General features: G+C 36.9%; 3 protein-coding genes and 1 pseudogene across 3 annotated transcripts; 3 read left to right on the top strand and 1 right to left on the bottom strand.

Moving 5' to 3' along the window:
• The first annotated feature begins 104 nt into the window (after positions 1-104).
• Positions 105-3,326, top strand: LOC121768601 (annotated as a pseudogene).
• Positions 3,327-6,641: 3,315 nt separating this feature from the next.
• Positions 6,642-9,483, top strand: LOC121767743. The gene is made up of 6 exons (XM_042164073.1): positions 6,642-7,352; positions 8,499-8,551; positions 8,623-8,710; positions 8,785-8,883; positions 8,957-9,084; positions 9,163-9,483. The coding sequence occupies exons 1-6, from the start codon at positions 6,774-6,776 to the stop codon at positions 9,197-9,199; spliced, it is 984 nt and encodes a 327-aa protein (XP_042020007.1). The 5' UTR covers positions 6,642-6,773; the 3' UTR covers positions 9,200-9,483.
• Positions 9,484-9,734: 251 nt separating this feature from the next.
• On the bottom strand, positions 9,735-13,759 carry LOC121767741 (transmembrane 9 superfamily member 7-like). Its single transcript, XM_042164071.1, has 7 exons — positions 13,578-13,759; positions 12,355-12,519; positions 12,149-12,258; positions 11,864-11,972; positions 11,657-11,769; positions 11,281-11,431; positions 9,735-11,194 (listed from the first exon to the last, which is right to left on the bottom strand). Exons 1-7 carry the CDS (start codon positions 13,689-13,691, stop codon positions 10,037-10,039), a joined length of 1,920 nt encoding a protein of 639 aa, XP_042020005.1. The 5' UTR covers positions 13,692-13,759; the 3' UTR covers positions 9,735-10,036.
• A 1,029-nt stretch (positions 13,760-14,788) lies between these two features.
• Positions 14,789-20,713, top strand: LOC121767740 (protein ROOT HAIR DEFECTIVE 3-like). Its single transcript, XM_042164070.1, has 23 exons — positions 14,789-14,913; positions 15,498-15,641; positions 15,723-15,789; positions 15,867-15,969; positions 16,085-16,155; positions 16,251-16,314; positions 16,409-16,474; positions 16,555-16,602; positions 16,696-16,758; positions 16,852-16,908; positions 17,097-17,255; positions 17,340-17,408; positions 17,504-17,595; positions 17,812-17,890; positions 18,343-18,508; positions 18,646-18,770; positions 18,845-19,107; positions 19,188-19,284; positions 19,370-19,528; positions 19,604-19,708; positions 19,798-19,892; positions 19,970-20,066; positions 20,321-20,713. Exons 1-23 carry the CDS (start codon positions 14,910-14,912, stop codon positions 20,507-20,509), a joined length of 2,382 nt encoding a protein of 793 aa, XP_042020004.1. The 5' UTR covers positions 14,789-14,909; the 3' UTR covers positions 20,510-20,713.
• The last annotated feature ends 1,050 nt before the right edge of the window (positions 20,714-21,763 follow it).

Below are 21,763 nucleotides of genomic sequence, written 5' to 3'. Positions count from 1 at the left end.
TGAATTTGGGATTCTAATATGTATTTTTCTTCTTTACCCCTAAATTTTTATTAGACGGATACTCTTTTTCCTTCATGGTGTTTTTCCCTCTGGGTTTTTTCACCATGGAGGTTTTAATGAGGTCCGGCCTTTGAGTGATCATTTTGTGGTCTCCAAGGTTTAGGTTTTGTTTTTAGTGACATAATCATTTGGCTTTTTTTAATTGCGTAAATAATATACTCCTATTTAGTAAAGCTACTCAAACTCTGATACATGGAGTGAAACTCGATTGCTTAAATATAAATATTAAATGATCCATTTCTGCTTCGTGTTGAAAAAGAAAGAAGAATGAAGAAAATAGGTAAATGGAAGAAAAGAAACTATGCATAGAGAAGAAACGCACTTCAAAGAAATTAACTAACAACTTCACTAAACGCTCAGAGCTGAGTTAGCGATACACTAACATCTCTTTAATCAAAGCATAGCATCACATTTAATACTATATTTGGAGTGTGAAGCAGTTGATGTTTGTCGGACAAGAGTTTTTAGGAATAGAATCTTCATCTGATGATGTTATTGTTGCATTTCCAAAACTCAAGGAGCTGAAATTTGGTATATGTGTGTGTGTGTGTGTGTGTGTTTAAGTTTTGGTATATTTTCTGATTTTCTCAGTGTATATTTTTTGAGGAGAGGTATGATTTAGTGAAGTTTATTAAGCTGATTAAGGAAGCTGGGCTTTATGTCCATCTCAGAATTGGCCCTTATGCTTGTGCTGAGTGGAATTTTGGGTAATGATGCTAAACAAGCTGAGGATATACTCTAAAAATGTGTGATTTTCTTGCATGATTTTTGAAGTTTTGTTTGTTTGCTTGCTGTTCCTATTTTCAGGGGTTTCCCTGTTTGGTTGAAGTATGTCCCAGGCATTAGTTTCAGGACAGATAATGAGCCTTTTAAGGTTTGAAACTGATTTTGACATTTGAAGGTTTTGTTCCATAGATTGATATTTCAGAACCCTTTTTAATAGGCTTTCTTGTTTGTGTATTCTGAAATGGCTTGTTGACAAAAGGCTGCTATGCAAAAGTTCACAACCATGATCGTGGACATGATGAAAGCCGAAAAGCTGTACGAAACTCAGGGCGGTCTGATCATACTATCTCAGGTAGTCAAAATGCCATCAAGAAAATATCTAAAGCATTAATTTTCTTTCCTTTCTAAAAATGCGTTCTTTGTGATAGATTGAAAATGAGTATGGACCGATGGAATACGAGCTAGGTGCACCAGCTGTGGCTTACACGGAATGGGCGGCCAAAATGGCTGTGGATCTCGGCACCGGTGTCCCGTGGATCATGTGCAAGCAGGACGATGCCCCCGACCCAATTGTTAGTATTGCTCCTTTTTCTCATCTGAGTTTCAGTAGTGGGCTTGTACAGTTTTTTGTCCCCATTCATAGTGATCAATCTTGTTTGAGATCTTGTCACTCTTGCACATGGGTTCACTTCGTTATTCTATCATGCCATGATGCCAATCTGCTGGTTGTCTTCAATTAAATAATCACAGAAGTATGGAATCATGCCTCTTGCTTTAATAATGTGCATATCCTTCTTGATTATAAGATTAGCATGCTCAACTTTCAACCATCACTCCTATTTTTGAAGGAATTATTTGTATAATCCAAAGGTTTCTATCTTTATATCAGCTCTACAGGCTTTGAGTTTGCTTTATACTTTGCCTTTTCAGATTAATACTTGCAATGGTTACTACTGTGATTACTTCTCACCCAATAAAGCTTATAAACCGAAGATGTGGACTGAAGCATGGACTGGATGGTACTCACCGAAACTGATTTATTTTGAGCGAAATATATAACAGGATTATAAGTCTTGCAATATCGTTCCTAGGTTTACTGAATTCGGAGGTCCAGTTCCGTACCAGCCAGTTGAAGACATGGCCTATTCCGTTTCAGATTAAGTGTTGTAAATCTCGTTCGATGTAACAGTCACCACAAAGCATTCTGGCGACAACAAGAAACTGTTTTTGATTACCACTTTGGACATGATTTCTCACAGGAACTGCCTATGGAAGTCTAGAAGATCCCAGATTAACCTTTAGTGACAGTGTGCCTCTAAAAGCCGGAGTAAACCAAATCTCGCTACTGAGCATTGCTGTTGGTCTCCCGGTACGTTTTCTATCTCTTCTCCGGTTCTCATGCCTACATGGAAGCCTTTTCTTTTGATTCTTGTTAACACATCTTCATTTGCATAAGCGCAGAATATCGGCCCACATTTTGAAACATGGAAGGCCGGAGTTCTTGGTCCTGTTTCACTCACTGGTCTTAATGAGAGGATAAGAGACTTAACATGGCAAAAATGGTCTTATACGGTTAGTTTACAAAACCCGTGTACTACTTATCCCCTTTCCCTCCCTGCATTCTGCATTTCCTGTTTGTTAACTCGACCTCATTCTGGACAGGTCGGTCTAGAAGGAGAATCTCTTAGCCTTCACTCACTCAGTGGAAGCTCTTCTGTAGAATGGATTGAAGGATCACTCGTCAGTGAAAGGCAACCGCTGACGTGGTACAAGGTAAATGTATTTCAATCAATTATTTCTCTATACAACAAAACAAGCATAAGAATGATGTATATTAATGGCTGAGTTCAGCTTTATAGTTATTTCGCTTTATCATTAAGTTTTGGTGTAAATATAAGCAATATTTTTTCTCTTCATTTTCCAGACTACTTTCAATGCTCCAGAAGGAGACGAGCACCATGAGTAAAGGTCAGGTGTGGATAAATGGTCAAAGCATCGGGCGCTACTGGACCCAGTACAAAGCGTCTAATGGCTGCGCGCCCTGCAATTATACGGGTGGGTTCAACGAGAAAAAATGCCTAACCAACTGCAGTGAAGCTTCTCAGAGATGGTAATGCGAATCAATTTACTCCTCTTTCACTCAGATAAGAGGACGAATTTGATAAAGCTCGGATTTTTATGTTGTAGGTATCAAGTTCCTCGCTCCTGGCTCTGTCCATCGGGAAATTTGTTGGTTGTGTTTGAAGAATGGGGAGGAAATCCTTACGGGATCACTCTCGTGAAGAGGGAAGTAGCAAGTGTATGCTCTGATATATTTGAATGGCAGCCGACCTTAGTGAACTGGGAGCTGCGGTCTTATTGGAAAGTCGACAAACCATTGAGGCCGAAAGCTCACCTCTCATGTGCTTCAGGTCAGAAGATCTCATCCATCTAGCTTTGGAACACCCGAAGGTACCTGTGGAAACTTCCAACAGGGGAGCTGCCACGCATTCCATTCCTACGACGTTTTTGAGAGGGTATTATTACCTTACATTATCTAACACACATTTACCTCTTTCTGCGTTTTATGACCGTCTCTCATCGTGTCTGATTTCGGCCTCCCCCTTCTCTTTACAGTACTGCGTCAGCCAACAATGTGATGAAGAAACTCTCAGTCGAGGCCATCTGCAGCTGATGAGAGGCGCTCGTTTATTTCTTTCGACGCAGGTACTCCTACACCACAGTTAATTTTGGGTTGAAGTTGTACATACTTGCAACACACACCATCTAAGTCCAAAATCACAGTAGATTTAAAAGATGATTCGACCGAAGAACGTGTATATATAGATAGAGTTTTCGTTATTGTTCATCGTGCATCGTTGCGTTGTAAGGCACATCACGGCGACGAAATGAGTCCATGTGCAGTCTCATGACTTGTGAGATTGTAGTATTTCTCATGTTGAAGAAATCAATTTGTTAGAAATGCTTTTGCAAGTATCAAGATTTGATGATAAAATGTTGTTTGTTGATTTTGATTTCTTGGCTTTTGGATTATCTTGTGTTGAGTTAAGAGGATCAATTAGTATACATTGTTGCTATAGTACATCAAATCAAGATTGAGCTAATTTAGATTTAATGCCAGGAAAATAGGGGGTGATAAAAAAAATATGTAAAATTGATCTTTCATTATTAATAATCAACATAAAAACAAGGGTTAATTGTGTATGTATTAAAATTTAGTCTTTTCCATATTTTTCAAAATTTGAATGATAAATCATAATGTTTCTAATAATTCTTCATGATTTTTTCTCAAACAAATGCGATGTTGAGTTAGCACACATATTTAAAATTTTGGTAATGTTGATGAATATCGATGCACACACGCATTACTGTTACAATGTGAATTATTAAACGACGTAATCTTGAGTCTATGAAACTAAAAAAATGAAATACTGATAAAGCAAATTTGGTCATATGAGGCTTTTTAAAACTTCGTGTGTTGTTATTAAATTTTGAAGAGTGCGAGATAGTTTGTGATTTATAGGCAAATAACTCTAAGAAGAAGCATCATTGTAGCATGAAAAATATAGCATTTGTTTTGTGAGTAAAAGCTGAATTGACCAAAAACTAAGATGTATAGGAAGGTCTAATGATATTTACCAAATTCTTTAATTCATTAGGCAATATATTTCCAAAACTGTAATATGATGGGAAAAGAAATGAAAGAATACCAACATACAATATCTATAATAATGTTAATACATTTTTTAATTTAGATCAAACAAATATTAGTAGGCAGCCTGCAAATTAGCAAAATATGGGAGTTAGGTAATACTCTCTCCGTTCCATGTTACTTGCACTATTGCTTTTCGGCTCGTCACAAACTCCTTACACTATTTATAGTTTAAGTTAGAATAAATGCATTTAATTAATATGTTAGATTAAGTTAAAGAGCTCATTTATTAAGTGATGTCTCATTACATTTAAAATTTTAATTTAATTATACTAAAAAATCAATCCCAAATTTACGACCTAAAATGAAAAGTGCGAGTAACATGAGAGGGAGGGAGTAGTACCATTTTCAAATACAACAATGAGGTATGCAATAAAAAACCGCATTCCACATATAAAAGGATGAATGGATTTTTATTTTAATTTTTTCCCAATTATTAGAATTAGGCTGATTAAATGAAAATCAGACCACCAATAATAAATCAACCACACAAGATATTGGCGTAATTAATTTGTTTTTTTTTAAAAATTAACCCCCTTTTTGTCGCCAACCAAAAATCCATGACAAATTTGGAACACAAATTGCAATGATTTGCAACAAAATGTAAGCTTCTTAAATGCAAATAATACACATTTAGTAATGTAATTGCTATATGGTCAAAACACTTACTCTTCAAGCACACAATCCAAAGCACAATAAATGAATAAATATAAATACTTTTAAAGCTTAATTAGAAATGTTATGATGCCCGATTTCCAAGATTTCCTTATATATCCAAATCATTCTGGAAGAAAGGAATCTCATTTTTTCCACAAATGACAAAACCTAATAAAACCTTAGGTCAATATGAATAAAACCTTGAGCTCCCATTTTCAAGAATTGAAAACCTAACCTTGAGCTTCCTTTTCTAAGAATTCAAATAATCTTCACAAATGATAAATAAGGATAAATTACCTAAAAAATCACTAATTTTAGTATACCCCACAATATTAAAAATCATACGGAAAAAATAGGTTTGCATATATTAGTAGTAATATTTTTATGGTGAAAATATAGTCATCTACATATTTAAACGACGTCATTTCATTAGATATAGATACTCACTGGTAGTGACGTTCACGTATAACTTTCTAAGTGTTATATCAGATTTAATTTCACCAAAACAATCACGGGATAATTGTTGAGAAACCAAAACTTTATGGTGTCTTCTGTTAATTTTTAATTATACAGAATCAAATCGACCCAAAATTATTCAAAATTTTAATTTTTCAATAATTTACTTCTTAAATAATCTCATTTCTAAACCTAGAACAAAACAAAAAAGAGTGAACTTCAAAAATGGTCCCCGGATTATGGGTTTATCTCGGTCATAATCTTTGGACTTTAAAAATATCGTCAAACATCTCTGGACTAAAGGTTTATCTCGAAATTGGTCATTTGGCCATTTTCTGATACGAAAATACCCTTTTGAGGGTTTGAGCAATTTGAGTTTTTTACACTTTTAACATTTTAAATCTGATATTATTTCAGCGATGTACTAAATCTGATATTATTTCAAAATTATCATTTTTCTTCCCTTTTGCCATCCTTCACTTGGTTGCTTTATTTCAATATTAGATTTAATTTTATAAAATTAAATTTTAAATTTAGATTTTTAAATATCAATAAATTTTTATTTAAAATGTTAAAAGTGTAAAAAGACCAAATTGCCCAAACTCCAAAATGGTATTTTCGTATCAAAAAATGACAAAAAATATCAATTTCGAGACAAATCCTTGGTCCATGGATGTCTGACGATATTTTTAAAGTTTAATGACTATAGGCTAGATAAACTCATAGTTCAAGAACTATTTTCTATTTTACTAAAAAAATATAGTTGGAAGAGTTAGAAAAAGCAAAAACTAAATACAAACAAAAAAGAAAAACTGATTCAGAAGAAGCGGTTTCGGGAGAGGATCCCCTGCTGTGCACAAATCACAGCAGGGCCCTGCTGTGCACAAATCACAGCAGGGCCCTGCTGCCCCTCACAAACTATTTAAAAAATATTAAATTTTTAATTTTTTTTTATAAAAAAAATTATAAAAAATGGTGGTGTGAGGGGCAGCAGGCCCTGCTGTGATTTGTGCACAGCAGGGGATCCTCTCCCAGCGGTTTCAGTTCACCTGATTCAAATTGCAAAATCCTAAATCCACTTTTTATTATAAAAATAATATCCTTCATAAAAACACACGAACACACAGTGAGAAAACGCACCACTTTCTCTTTCTCTTACTCCATGGCGGCCACCCCACTTCTTCTCCTAATCACCCCTCACAATTCGCCGCAGCAAGCTTCAATCTTCCGCGTTACAATGTCCTCCTGCCTCTCCTTCTTCCTCCTCCTCACTCTCTCCATCCTCGTCTTCACCCTCTACACAATCTTCAAGAATCTCAGCAGCAGCAATGGCGGAAAGGGGGAAGAGGGCTCTGTAAAAATCCAATCTTTATCCGAAAACGCCGCCGAGAAGACGAATCAGGAAACGGGCCGAGAGCCCGACCCGGGGAGTTTGGCCCGGTCCCTGCTTCTCGAGATCTTGCCGCCGAGCTCGCCGAAATGGGAGGCCCTTTTTGAGGATGCTGGTGAGGGCCCGGGTGAGGAGAGCGGGCCGGGCAGGGAGGATAAGAAGAGGAGGAAGAAGCGGGCCAGGAAGAAGAAGGCCGGGCCGAGTGAGGAGGAGGAGGGGAGGAAAGGGAAGGAGGAGTTGGTGTGTTTGTATCCTTTCACAAAGTCTTGTAGTGCTACGCAGAGGAAGATCAAGCAGCAGTATGATCAGCTTGTCAAGTCTCATGGATCAAATGGATTGACTCTTGATCAGGTCTTTTTCAATTTACACCCATTTTTTATATTAGTTGATTGTGATTTGTAAATGAATTCAAAGGCTCACTCTCTTATTTAATGCTTTAGGCTATTTAGAAATGCCCTTAGTGTTTGAAGATAATGTTAGTTTGACTGAAAGTATACTGTACTTGAACTAAGACTATTGAGGCTGTGTGCACCTTCAGATAGGTTTGAATTTGGGAAATGAGACTATATAGAATTATAGATACATATAATTTGTTGGTAGTTGGTTTCTTGATTTGGGGCCCATTTGTTTGGGTTTTATCTAGTTAAAGCTGAAACAATGGTTTTGTTGCTGAAACCTATCAAGATTTTGTGCTGTTTATAACTGTGGTATTTGATAAGGGGCGTTGAGTTCTTCGCTCGCCTGAAAGCTTTACATGACCTCAGGTGACTCATAACATGATGCCTTCTTGCTGCTGTGTTGTAGTTAAGCAGCTGTAGTGTAATGTTAGTCACTTTCATGAAAATATTAGGGACTTAACAGATTAATCGGAGTAGATGAAAGTTCAGGGAAGAATCTCTGCACGTTGCTAGTTTCGACTTTGTTATCCTTCTAAATGCTTTTATGTTTCTAGTATACGCTTCAACTGATTCATGATGTATAGAACAAGGCGATTGAAGAGTAGATGTCAATATTCGCAGGCACGACATCTTGAGATATCATAAAGGACTGGTTTTAGAAGCAATTATGGCTGCACTGCAGATCAAATAGATTAGAACACCGTGATAACGGTGGAAGGAAAAAACAGGCTGAAAAGTAGTCATACTGCTTAAGATCTCTTCTTGAAGTATTTTATAGACTTTATTGTATTTAGTCAACAGTGCAAATTTTAGGATGTAAGAAAGGTAGAAGCTAATTTCATTTCTTGAGGAATATGATCTGATTGAATATTAGGAGGGGTGTTGTGAATATTGTGACAGAAACTTGAAATTGTGCAGTAGTTAAACACCTTGGTATTTAAACATTTTTTTGGCTTCTATATTATCTAACAATCCCTTCAATATGTGGCCTCGAATCTATTTGATGCTGCGAAAAATTTCTAGCACTTGGCACATTTGATGTTTTCCAAAATTAGATACTGAAAACTTGAGTATTCTGTGTTACTTTTTTATGTTGAAGGTTGGACAATTTGCCAATTGCCTGGTTGAAGCGAGAAACGAGCTGCAAAGCAAGTACGTTTGTTGTATACCTTTAAATTATGAGTTAAATTAAGTTTCTTAAACTGTATGTTCCCAAACATCAGATCCGAAGTCATAAAGAGGAGATTCACAATCACCAAGGCCATACTGTTTAAGGCCGACAGATCCTCCTTTGACCGCCTCCGTCAACAGGTGCAGGAAAAGTACTCTCGAGTCTTAAGTCATATTTTCATCTACTGAATCTCGATATCTTTTGTCATGCATAGATATACAAGCTAGAACTAGAGCAGAAGAGACTAGAAGAGGACGCTTTCGTCTATAACTGGCTTCAACAGCAGCTTAAGGTCTCTCCCGCATACAAGAAGGTACGTGTTACTTTATATTATCCGGCCATTGGATGGAGGGTACGATTTTTCTGATATCTCCTCATCTTGAAAGATGCTAGAAATCAGCGCGTGTATGGAGACGAAAGCAAAGTCCAGCAGCCCTGAAGAGAGTCAAGACGCCAGCTTCTGCGATATATCATTTGAAGAACTACTAGCACAAGAGAAGAAGGACGCGTTTTGGTACTTTTTGAACTCTTTTTTCTTATATTTTCATAGAGGTGTGATGGTGAGGGTGATGGTGATGGTTTTGTGCTGCAGGCTGAGAAACGGGAAGCTGAGAACGTGCTCGGGGTGAGAGACGAAGTTTAGCGGAAACTGATTTTAGGTGATTTAGTAATAACATGTACATCCAAAATCCAAAATCCAAAAATCACTCACTGCTGCAGGAATCTGATGCTGACTATGCTCTCTTGGATTAATTTCATAACAGAAACTTGAGGTGTTCAACCTTTTGATCCTCAATTACCAGTTTTTGTGTTAGTGGAGTGTAATCCATCCAGCACAGTGCAAACAGATTTTCTGTAAATCAAGTATTTGCATAACTTTTTTGTCATTTATACCACCCACAGTTTGATACTAGCCTTCTCTCTATCCATCTATTGTCAATCTATTTATTCTTATTTACTCCACTAGTCTACGAAAAATAGTTTTGATGTTGGACCACACTAATTTTAATGCACAATTGGTAGACCATGATAAGAGAAAACATGGTTAAAATATGCAAAATAAGAGAGTTTACATGTATAGATAGGGATTAGTATTGTGGTAATCAGTAGATCCACAAGAAAGAGGGGAATGGGAGAAAGTTATTAAAAAATAAATATGAAGAATGACGAGGAAGAGCATGATATATTATAAACTACAATTCGTATAATTGGTCTAGGATCTGTCTACTATCAAAGTTCTTCAAAATCTTAAAGACTCCAGAAAAGTTGCGTCGAAAAAACTAAGAATACAAGACAAGCCCCCTACCATACATAGGCAACAGAAAATTGAGATTTTGCAGCAGTAAACATTTACACAGTTTAAGGCTCATCCTGCAAATCGGAGGTACCTGATATCACTTGTCTCCCATCCCAAAGACTTCTTAACATCCGTAAAACTGTCAGAATCTCTCGCTCCTATGTTGTGCTTAATCGATCTTCACAGAGGAATATATCTTCCGGACAAACCAGAAGCAAGCATAGAATCCGATAGTTCCGGTCAAGGCAAAGAAAGCATATGATGCGATGAGCATGTACCCGAAATACAGAATACCCGAAACCAGCTTAGTGATTTCCAGCTTGGTGAAGAAGTAGAAAGCTGAGTACAGGAAGAGATACAGAGCGGAGGAGCCAGCTGTCAGATAAGCTCTCCACCACCAGTTATAGTCTTCGCTGCAAAGCTGGAAATAGCAGAGGACGATTGTAATCTCTGCGGATGTGACTATCAAGATTACGAAAACGATGAACAGGAAGCCAAAGATGTAGTAGAACTGGTTCAGCCAGATGGAAGTCAAGATGAAGAACAACTCTATGAATACCGCACCAAATGGAAGAATGCCTCCAATGAGCACAGAGAATATTGGTTTCATGTACCAGGCCAGTTCGGGTACCTGCCTTGGGATTTTATTAGTCTTCACGGGATCTTCAACGGCAGGCTTTTTAAATCCCAAATAACTACCAACGAATACCAATGGTACTGATATTCCAAACCACAGACATACAAGCGCAAACATTGTTCCAAAAGGTACAGCACCAGATGATTTTTCACCCCAAATGAGTGCATTCAACACAAAGAAGACTGCAAAGAGTATACCGGGGAACATGAAGGCTGTTTTTAAGGTATTCCTCTTCCACTCAGTTCCCTTGAACATTTTGTAAAGACGGGCAGACGAGTATCCACCGAACAACCCCATAAAAACCCACAAGAGAACCATAGCTGTCATCAGCCCACCACGGTTGGAAGGAGATAGGAAACCTAGCAATGCAAAAATCATTGTCACAAGTGTCATTGCGAAGATCTGAATGCCGGTACCAACGTAAACACACAGCAATCCATAGTTTGATGGTGCTCTAAAAACATCTCCATGAACCAGCTTCCACCCAGTTTCTTCTTGAGCTTCATCTTGGGTTTCCAATTGATTATAGTTGGCAATATCCTTGTACAGAGTTCTCATCATTATCATGGCAACCATACCAGAAAGGAAGAGGACAATCATCAAGGAGTTAATGATTGAAAACCAGTGAATCTGATCATCGTTCATGAGAAGGTAAGTATCCCACCTAGATGCCCACTTGATATCACTCTCCTGCAACAATCTTGTGTTATTGTTGTTGGAGGACCAACAGAAGATATTAGTAGGGTATTAGAATTCTTGGGGTTACAGGGGCTTACCTTGAAAGTAACATCATAAGTAAATACGATGTCTTTGTCTTTATCCACTTCCTGTGGTACAGTACTACCCTGAACCATATTTTTGGTGTTTTGGTTGCATGTTGGCACATTAGGGTTCTTTTCATCCCACTCCTTGAACTCATGGTTAATGCTGCAGGAAGAATATTGGAGAAGTGGAATGAATCAAAACAAATAACTTCAAGAAGAAATTAACTGTAGAGGCCCAAAATGAAACCCTAGGTATTCTATATATGGATGTGTAAAAATCTTTCCATTATCATTTTTTTTCTCATAGAAACTCCAAATACAACTTCAAGAGTATTTTGTACATGCAAAGCAATCTGACCTACTGCAATTATAAAAAAACGTAACACACCTTCCAGGGGATACTTCAAATCCAACAATTCGAGCAGTATCAGTATCAGGATCTTTATGATACTTAACTCTGAAGCTTAAGTGGTTGTGAATAAAATATTTCTCCTCTTTGCTCTGGCAAATATTTGCATGCATTAAAGCAATTAGATGTGTATGCAATATACATTTAAATCAGACATCTTTAACATAAAAAAAGAGACAAACTAACCCCTGCATAGTTTCCCTTGAATCCAACACGATAACCGTGCTCATAAGTTGTAGATGGAATTCCATCTCTCCTTTGCCTAAGTACAGCTACTGGAAGATTATCCAGAATCCTGCATCATGTTTCAGTTTCGGATGTTAGCATGAAGAATGAATAAAGAAATCATCACCAGCATCAGCATATCATCCTACAGTAGAGGTAGAGTATGGATAATGCACAAAAAAAGACAAAGCAAAAAAAGAAGGGCAGCAGCAAGAAAGAACTCAAATGTACTTGCTTTGCACTTACATATTGACTCTGTACTCGTCATCTATTTTTTCCTTGAAATCCTTTGCAGCTTGAGCATCAAGATGACTTTTGCAAGCCACTGTACAAGATTTTTCCTCCCTCATGTTAAACTAATATTGCAAATCATAACAGTTTGTATTAGGAACAGAGGGATAAGAAACAGAGTAAACAGTGAACAGAGTATTTATCCAGACGTGAATGCTTACAGTATAAATTGAATTTTCGATACGGTCACCTCGAAGCACCTCACCAAGGTTTTCAGCTACATTCTGAATCTTAGATGGCTTGCAGTATTTCAAGAAATAATAGTCATATGGAAGTTGTGTCTTAGTGGATGACAGCTTGTTAACTTTCACAGGAAGTTCATCCCCCTGTTATGAATGGGAAGGAAAAGCGTTACACTTGGAGAAGGTATAAAATTCTGAGTAAGAGTAAGGAAGACGTCTTTACATCTAGATTTGAGATAAGTAGCTAGCAAGCATGAGATGTATGAAAAAAAATATAATTCTTAAACAAAAGATATGTACATTCATGAACTCTTATATTAACTATAATGATAATATACCTAATAACTTTGTTCCCTCTCTAATACCACTGAGCTACTTGCACTCAATTTTTTAAAAAAGAAAGCAACTGATGAAATCTAACATTTGGCAAGCAAGAAGAGGAATCAGGTAGTAAATTATGTGCATCTAACAAAAGGGTTACGCCAACACTGGCCAACTTGAAGGAGGAAAAATAACACTTTATCCACGACTAGCACATGGAGAACCAGATCGAGCTCAGAAATTAAAACATATGTGTTATCAACTAATTCGCATTTCCCTATAAAATCCAGCCACATACTACCAAAAAACGCTTCACTATTATGGGCTTTATGCAGCACAGTTACCAACTCTTAGATCCACTTTGACCTCTTCTTCTTACTACAAGATATCTAGTCATCATGAAATCGAGATCACAAAATGCTACTACTAGCAACTTGAAATCAACATGAACCATCATGAGAAATACAAATGCTAGGGAATTACATATTATCCCCGAATCAGACATTAGCAGTCAAACCTAGAAATACAGCAGAACAAAATCAACACATGCAGCCCCGATCACCGAAGTCAAACACTCACATAAAGCATCATAAACAATTAAAACAAATTATCCAATCATACACACCAATGCCACCTATCCAAACACATGAAAAAGTAAAACCACTTTTCACACTCAATTTGGCACCAAAAACCCCGGATCGCCCCAAAATCACCTAATAACCGATCAGATAAGCATAAACCCTAGATCTCCACCGATCAACAGAGGAAGAGAGGAACAAAGTTCACATAAGCCAACACGCCACCGACAGATCTAATCACCGAGGTTTATCCAGCTAAACCTCAATCTAGAACTCAGAATTCAGAGAGAGGAGAATCATTACTCTTGCAAAATCACGAGGCGCAACACCGGGGAGGTAGAAGGAATGCGCCGACGAGAACAAGATGAGCAAGCAGGAAACAATGGCTGCGACCCGATCCGGGTTTCGGTGACCCATCTCTCTCGATTCGGATCCTTCTGTGAGGAGAGAGAAATACAAGTAATACGAAATGAACGGTAGATCAAATAGAGGTTTTATACTCGCCACTATTTATATTAGTAGATTTAATTAGATAAGGTGAAATGTGGAAAGTCGCATATGTTGCACACGATTTATGACGACTTTTTTTGCTCATGAGATATGACTTGATTGGGGTTTGGTGAAATGTCGTAATTAAATGGATATTTATTGGTAAATATTTGGTGATATGCTATCTGATAATGTAATTAATCAATCAATCGGTTTGTTTATTTTATGGAGCAAACAGCTTGTATTGAAAGAAAAATGATTTTATACTTTATATAGGAAAAAGAAACATGTTTGGTTCATGTTGTGTTTGTTTTAAGTTTAAGTAATTAGAGATAATTACCATACATCTGCTGGTAAGGGCATTAGCAACGCGGGTTTGTTGCCCGGTCATGAAGGGACAAAACGATCGTGAGTTGCACTGTAGGGGGTAGAGGGTCCGGATGTATGGCCGGGGCTGGAAAGCTAGTGGGCCACTAGCCTCGCACACTTGCAAAGCCCGAAGCTCACTTAGCCAATTAGAACGGACCGTACGGTTCATTAGTTGAACGACTAAGTTTTATTTCGGTTGATTAAATTAATTTTTACAAAGCAATAAAATTGATACTAGCATTTTCCCTTATTTCTCGTTCAAATGATTGTTTTTCCCTTTTTTTCTTTTTTCTTTTTATATTTAAATTACTTCACCCATTATAAACAACTAGATTCTCGCCATTTTATTTATAAATAAATAAACAAAAATTTAAAGATCACAACATAGGAAATAAGAACCTGAAATATTTGGTATCTGACATAAAAAAAAACTGTAACACTAGATCAACACACGCTTAATGAAGAAGAAAATATCCATTAAAGTTCTGTATTTAATTATTTTGAGGGAAAAGTTTGGTATTTTTTGGCTTCGAAAAAGTTTGGTATTTAGTTATAATTATAAAGAGAATTCAATACAAATACAACCACTCTATTTTTGGCTATAAAAATATATTTTTCTTTCATCTGAAATTTTTCAAGGCGAAGAGTCACATTTTACAAACACACAAAATCACGTACGCCTATTTAGGATCCTCCCTTTGTTCGCATAATTCTCCGATCTCCCAATCTCCGGCAGTTATCCGCCGTCGCATTGAATTTTTCAATTTTATTCCGTCAATGGGTACGCCTACAACATTATATTTTGTTGTTTTTATTATAAAAAGGCGTTGATAAAATAATCTGCTAAAATAATTATCAACGAATTTTCTGGTATTGGATGGCGATATTATCAATGCACTTATTTGCTTTGTTTTGGTTGTTTGATATTTATACAATGCTGGTATAGCTGGACCACGGATTATCTAGCGCTGGTTATGGATTGCATGAGTACTATTTCTTTTGATTTATATTTAATTTTTTATTTGCATGAAATATTAGATTTTTGGATTCATATAAAATGTAGACATAATTTTTCTCCCCAAGAAGAATTGGAGATATCGAATTAGCTACACCTCGTTGAGAGCGAGTAGTACCTCGCTTTCCTATTGTATCGTATGCATGAGTTCGCGTACAATATGCAGATAAAAAATGATCTTGTACGAGGCTTCTCGTCGCGGATTCATTATTACATGTATATGAATGCACTGTGCACACATTTGTGTTTGCATGTTGAGAATTTGAGATTATAATTGTTAGCTTATTGTTTTATAATGAAATCACTATCTTGAAGTAAGTGATTCTTCATAACAACGGTTGATTATCCAGATAAAGAGTGTTGCTCAACTCACCTCATAGATGGTGATGGTAACTTCAACGTTGAGGGGGTCGACATTTTCATGAAAGAAGTGAAACTTGCAGAATGCGGGCTTTCTTATGCAGTCGTAGCCATCATGGGCCCTCAGAGCAGCGGTATAGTTTTTGATACTTAGTGATTGCCATTTGCCAACTATCAGCCCCGGGTTGCTTGAAATACATTTCCTTTTTTGACAGGGAAGAGTACATTGATGAATCATCTTTTCAATACTAATTTCAGAGAAATGGATGCTTTCAAGGGAAGGCACGCATTTTCTGACTCTGCTATTGTAATTTGTTTCGTTATTTGTTTCAGATTTCGATACTTTTCAACTCTATCAGGTCCCAAACCACAAAAGGTATATGGATGGCTAGGTGCGTCGGCATGGAACCTTGTACTGTTGTCATGGATTTAGAGGGTACTGATGGAAGAGAACGAGGAGAGGTCTAACCAATTTCTTCCAAGTGACTGTTAACATTCTTTGTGGCCTTTGTGTGCATGCAATATGTTTTCGTTTTTCTTTCCCTCGGAACCAATCAGTTGTTTTGCACTTCTCCAGGATGATACTGCATTTGAGAAACAGAGTTCTCTTTTTGCCCTTGCTGTATCAGATATAGTTCTGATAAACATGTAAGTTTGTTGAACTGCATTTAATGTGGACTAGCTTTTGTTCCATGTTAATGACTATAGTGTTTTTAGGATTATTGATATATTACAATATTCAGGTGGTGTCATGACATTGGCCGTGAGCAAGCTGCAAATAAACCTCTCCTGAAAACTGTGTTTCAGGTCAGTTATTGGTTCTGAATATGATGTTTGAAAGTCTTTAATATGGATAGGGAATATATCGATGATTTAAGTTGATTTAACATGCTCTGTATAGGTTATGATGAGATTATTTAGTCCGCGTAAGACAACTTTGTTGTTCGTTATTCGTGATAAGACAAGGGTATGCTCTCCTCTATATTGAGTTCTTAGAAAAAAAAGCTGTCTATCTAGATGCTGCATTTGTCATTTTCGTTATTGTAGACACCTTTGGAAAACCTGGAACCAGTTTTACGAGAAGACATTCAGAAGGTACATTTTGGGGAATTCTACAGTGTGCACTTGGTGTTTTCATTACAATGTCTCCCTAATATATTCCTTTATATTTTTCCAATACTTGGGTAGATATGGGATTCTGTCCCGAAACCTGAAGTTCACCGGGAAACTCCATTAAGCGATTTTTTCAATGTAAGATAAAGAGATGTTGATAAATTCAATCAAGTCTTGCTCATTTGTAATAAAAGGATGAATGAGGGTTTTTCTTGAATCATTAAATGGCAGGTTCAAGTTGTGGCTCTCTCTAGTTTTGAAGAGAGAGAAGATCAATTTAGAGAGCAGGTATATATTGTTGTTTAAACCGTGGAAATATGAACTCATTTGTCAAATGTTCGTCAGTTTATGTTATGAAGGAGTTGAATGTTTGATCATATAATTATTCTCAACCTATCTAGGAAAGGCTGATGATATATACCGGATATTGGAGACGGGAACCATTCATTTGGTTAACATTTTCTCTTTAATTATAGGTGTCAGATCTAAGAAAGCGATTTCACCAATCTATAGCACCTGGTGGGCTTGCTGGTGATAGGCGTGGTGTTGTTCCAGCTTCAGGCTTTTCATTCAGTGCGCAACAAATATGGAAGGTCATAAAGGAGAACAAGGACCTTGACCTGCCTGCTCACAAGGTAGCGACGCATACATATTTTTAGGACTAGAACAAACTTTGTTGGACGTCTAAACATTTTAAAGGTTCACTTGTTCGTGTATAGGTTATGGTTGCTACCGTCCGTTGTGATGAGATTGCTAATGAAAAGTACTCATCTTTCACTGAAAATTCGGTATTAATCTTATGACAAATACATATGTTATTAGAGTTGTTCTTTTCTATTTCTGGGAAACTTATGAATTGTTAAGTTGTTTTTCATATTTCTAGGAATGGTGTGAATTAGAAGAGATGGTAAAAACTGAACCAGTACGAGGGTTCGGGAAGAAGCTTACATCAATTATTGATGTTTGTATAAAAGAGTAAGTCAGTCAAATTTAATTTGATATTTTAACGTGTTTATCAAATTTATAAGAGTATATTTATGGCCATTTGTCCACAAACATGATAACATGTGATATGCCATTATGCTATTATGTTCACAAAGGAATCGTTAAAATTATCTTCAATAGTGAAATAGGTTTAGAACATCTTCAAGAGACAATTTTGTTTGTGTTTTGATCTCTTTCCAATGTTAGGTATGATTATGAAGCCACATTTTTTGACGAAGGAGTGAGAACTGCAAAGCGAAAGCAGTTGGAAGATAAGCTTTTACAGGCATGTTTCTTAGTCTTATATCATAAATCTCATCATTTACTATTACACTTGGTTGATTGTCTGTGGTATTTCCACTCCAGCATATCTAGCAAATCTAGCAAAGAGACTTTAATGTTGTTAGATATATTTTGTGTGTGCTAAACTTGAAAGTTGAAACATGTTTTCAGAGTAACAGCTAGATGGGATAGTAAGAGCAAAGCAAAAGGAAATTGTGTAGAATTAATATCCATGAAGGATTTAGTCATGTAGGCTACTAATCCCAGTTCGGAAGTGTTTCTTCGAGAACCTTAAATCGTTGCATATATCTTTGTTGGCATACATTGACTGTCGGAATCATGCTTCTTCGTGCACACGAGTATTTCTACCAGGCTGAATTGTTGCATTTATCCTGTCTATTAATGCTTTCTTTCATTTGCTGTTTTTACTTACTGTTTTCCTTTGTTTTTTATTAGCTTGTCCAACCTGCGTACCAATCCATGTTGGGACATATACGCGCAGGAACCTTGGATAAGTTCAAAGAATCATTTAACGATGCCTTAAATGAGGGAAAAGGATTCTCTGCAGCTGCACGCGATTGTACTAAGCTCTGTATGTCTCAGTTTGATGAAGAGGCTGAAGGTATGGTTATCTACATTTGACTTGATGTATCCAACGCGTTTTTCGCTTTGTCCTTCATGTGCTACAAGTTTGCAGCAAACTTGTTTTTTGATGATCATGAAAATTGGTTTATCATGTTATTTATCGCTGCTTTGCAGTCGTTCATATTGAGCAAGCAAACTGGGATGCTTCTAAAGTGAGAGAGAAACTTATCCGTGACATTGACGCGCATACTGAATCAGTTCAGACAGCCAAGTTGTCAGAGCTTACAAGCACATATGAGGTGAGAAACAGTCTTATTAGATCATGTCCTATATTCCTGTTGTGATCCTTCGTACTAAAACCTCGTATCTTCAGACTAAGTTAAATGAGGCATTGTCTGCACCCGTTGAGGCTTTGTTAGACGGAGCTAGCAGTGACACATGGCCGGCAATCAGAAAACTTCTCCAGCGCGAGAAAGAAAATTCTGCTTCTGGCTTTTCCTCTGCGCTTTCTGGTTTTGAAATGGATAACTCAACCAAGGATAAAATGGTGTCGAAGTTGGAGACTCATGCAAAAGGAATCGTTGAAGCGAAGGCAAAAGAAGAAGCTGGAAGAGTTTTGATCCGTATGAAAGATAGGTATCCGTCGTACTAATTGTATGGTGGCCTACGATATATAGTGCTGGTTTATTTCATAACTGTTTCTTGATGAAAACTAGGTTCACAACACTATTTAGCCATGATTCTGATTCGATGCCACGTGTCTGGAGTGGAAAAGAAGATATTCGAGGCATCACTAAAACTGCGCGTGCTGCTGTATGATATTGTCTACTTAGATCTGCCATGAGACTATTAGTTCTCCAATAATCTCTGTTGTATGTTTGTTTTATTCGTTGTGCAGTCGTTGAAGTTGCTATCGATCATGGCTGCCATCCGGCTGGAAGACGATGCTGATAATATCGAGAATCTCTTGTCCCTTGCTCTTATGGACCCGAAAGCAGCAGCTTCTGCCAATAAGAGTATCACAGCGGACCCTCTGGCCTCGAGCAGTTGGGATAAGGTAGTCCAAGCATTATTCTTAGCTATAGTCGTTTCGTTTCGTTTCTCTCTTGCTCATTGTTTAATCACTTCCCAGATTCCAACAACCAGAACCTTGCTAACACCGGTCCAGTGCAAATCTCTATGGAGGCAGTTTAAATCTGAGACCGAGTACACAGTCGGTCAGGCAATCACTGCTCAGGTAAACTTGACATACCAACGCTGGTCGAAAAATTGAGGCTTCATTTCTTGATCACTATTTCTTATGTTGCTTTATTTCTCCAAAATCAGGAGGCCAACAAGAGAAACAACAACTGGCTACCGCCTCCATGGGCAATCGTTGCGCTACTTATCTTGGGTTTTAACGAATTTATGACGCTTTTGAGGTACTCACTATCTCATCATTTACTCTATATCTGTGGTTGCTTGGATTTTATTGACACTGCACCCTTTATTTTGACAGAAATCCTTTGTACTTGGGGGTGATTTTCATGGGATTTCTGCTCGTGAAAGCCCTCTGGGTGCAATTAGACGTCTCCAACGACTTCCGTCTTGGCTTTGTAAGTAAATATTCACTTCTCTTGCTAACAAAATGTTTCAACTCAGATTCGTGTTTTTTCAAATATTCGGTCTACTTTGGACGCATAAATGATATTGCGGACAAAGCAGACGATCTCAAACTTTTCGGGTATTGTTTCGAGTCATGAAGAGTTTTAACTCTAAACAAACTCTATATATGTGTTTCTTGACATGATCAAATATATTATAACATAGTCTTTTTTGAGGTCTGATATCTGTTTTTTCACACCTACAGCTACCTGGGCTTCTCTCAATATCCACCAAATTTCTACCTACTGTAATGAACCTTATGAAGAAGCTAGCCGAGGAGGGTACAGCGGCTGCCACTCCAAATCAAGAGCGAAACGCGTCTAGTCAGTCGAAGAGCTCCCCTGCTTCCTCTGGGGTAACTTCATCTGACTCTGCACATAATAAAACACAGTAAGCAAACAGACATTTCTTCTTGTTTGAGGACTCCATCTATTAGTATTGATCACAAATGCATAATGTTGAAGAGTTTACTTTGGGGGGTGGTTTATAAGGAAAAAAAAACTGCCCCATTTTTTTTCTATGTTTTGTTGTTTTGGTGATAATCCTCAATGTGATTATTTGGCTTAGTCTCCTTCAGTTTTGTATTGTTAGAAGTTGAATTTAATTTGTAATTAATTTAAACTTGGTCACCATCCATTTTTGTATTTAAATTGGAAGTAATTGGCTTCAAACCACTGAGGCCATGATCTCTATGTTTCTCTTTTCCCCTTTTCCTTGCTACATTTTCATTTTAAATGTCCTATATCATGATACATTCAAATAATTTCTTAAAATTCGTGCGAAATCAAGCGAGGCATTTATTATTGGACGGAGGAAATGCATTATAAATGAAGTAGGATTAGTAGCAAGCTAATTGGGCTTGATTTGAGCGAGGATTTCATCAATGGGCTCAGCCCGGAATAGCTTAATGGGCCTTAACTTAATAATCTAAACTCTTAACTTATAATCTTTGTAGGATCTAATAACCTATTTTGTTTGAAAATTTGTTATGCATAATGCACCAATTTTGGCAGTTGGGATTTGAACTTATTTATTGTGGCAGGGAACAATATTATTTAATGTATATAACTATTTGTCAACTACCCTTATAGTACCCCCAATCATAAACTGAAAATTATATTTTTGACAACTCTACTCATTTCTAGAAATTTGATTGTCACTCTGCATAAATTAGCATTATGATTTCCATCTAAAACTTGGTCCCTTGTACGCCTCCCATAATGCTGATGTTTCAAAAACTAGAAATTATTGAAATTTATCTACATCACCTAAATCTAGGTATTATCACAATTAATAGTTGATGTTATTTTGTCTTAAGAAACACTTCACTTATGCTCTCACAACTATTTTAAAGCTATTATAATATCACAATCATAATCTTTTTTAGCGTTAACAAATATTTCAACACTATTTTTTTTCATTTCCTATTTATTTATTTTAATTTAATCAATTTATGAAAATAAAAACTTTAAAATTTCATTAAAACAAGAAAAGTCAGATCACATGGTGGACGAGCGATGCTTAACCACCTTGTGTAAAGCACAATACGAAGTGCTCTGACAATGATATGCTTTGCTGATCTGTGCACTACACGAAGTACTCAACACTCTCGTTGGTACTGATGCCTTAAAACTTACAAGATGTTCAT

The sequence above is a fragment of the Salvia splendens genome, chromosome 15 (genome assembly GCF_004379255.2).
Source record: "Salvia splendens isolate huo1 chromosome 15, SspV2, whole genome shotgun sequence".
Classification (NCBI taxonomy): Eukaryota; Viridiplantae; Streptophyta; class Magnoliopsida; order Lamiales; family Lamiaceae; genus Salvia; species Salvia splendens.
This window is presented reverse-complemented; position numbering and strand designations above follow the sequence as displayed.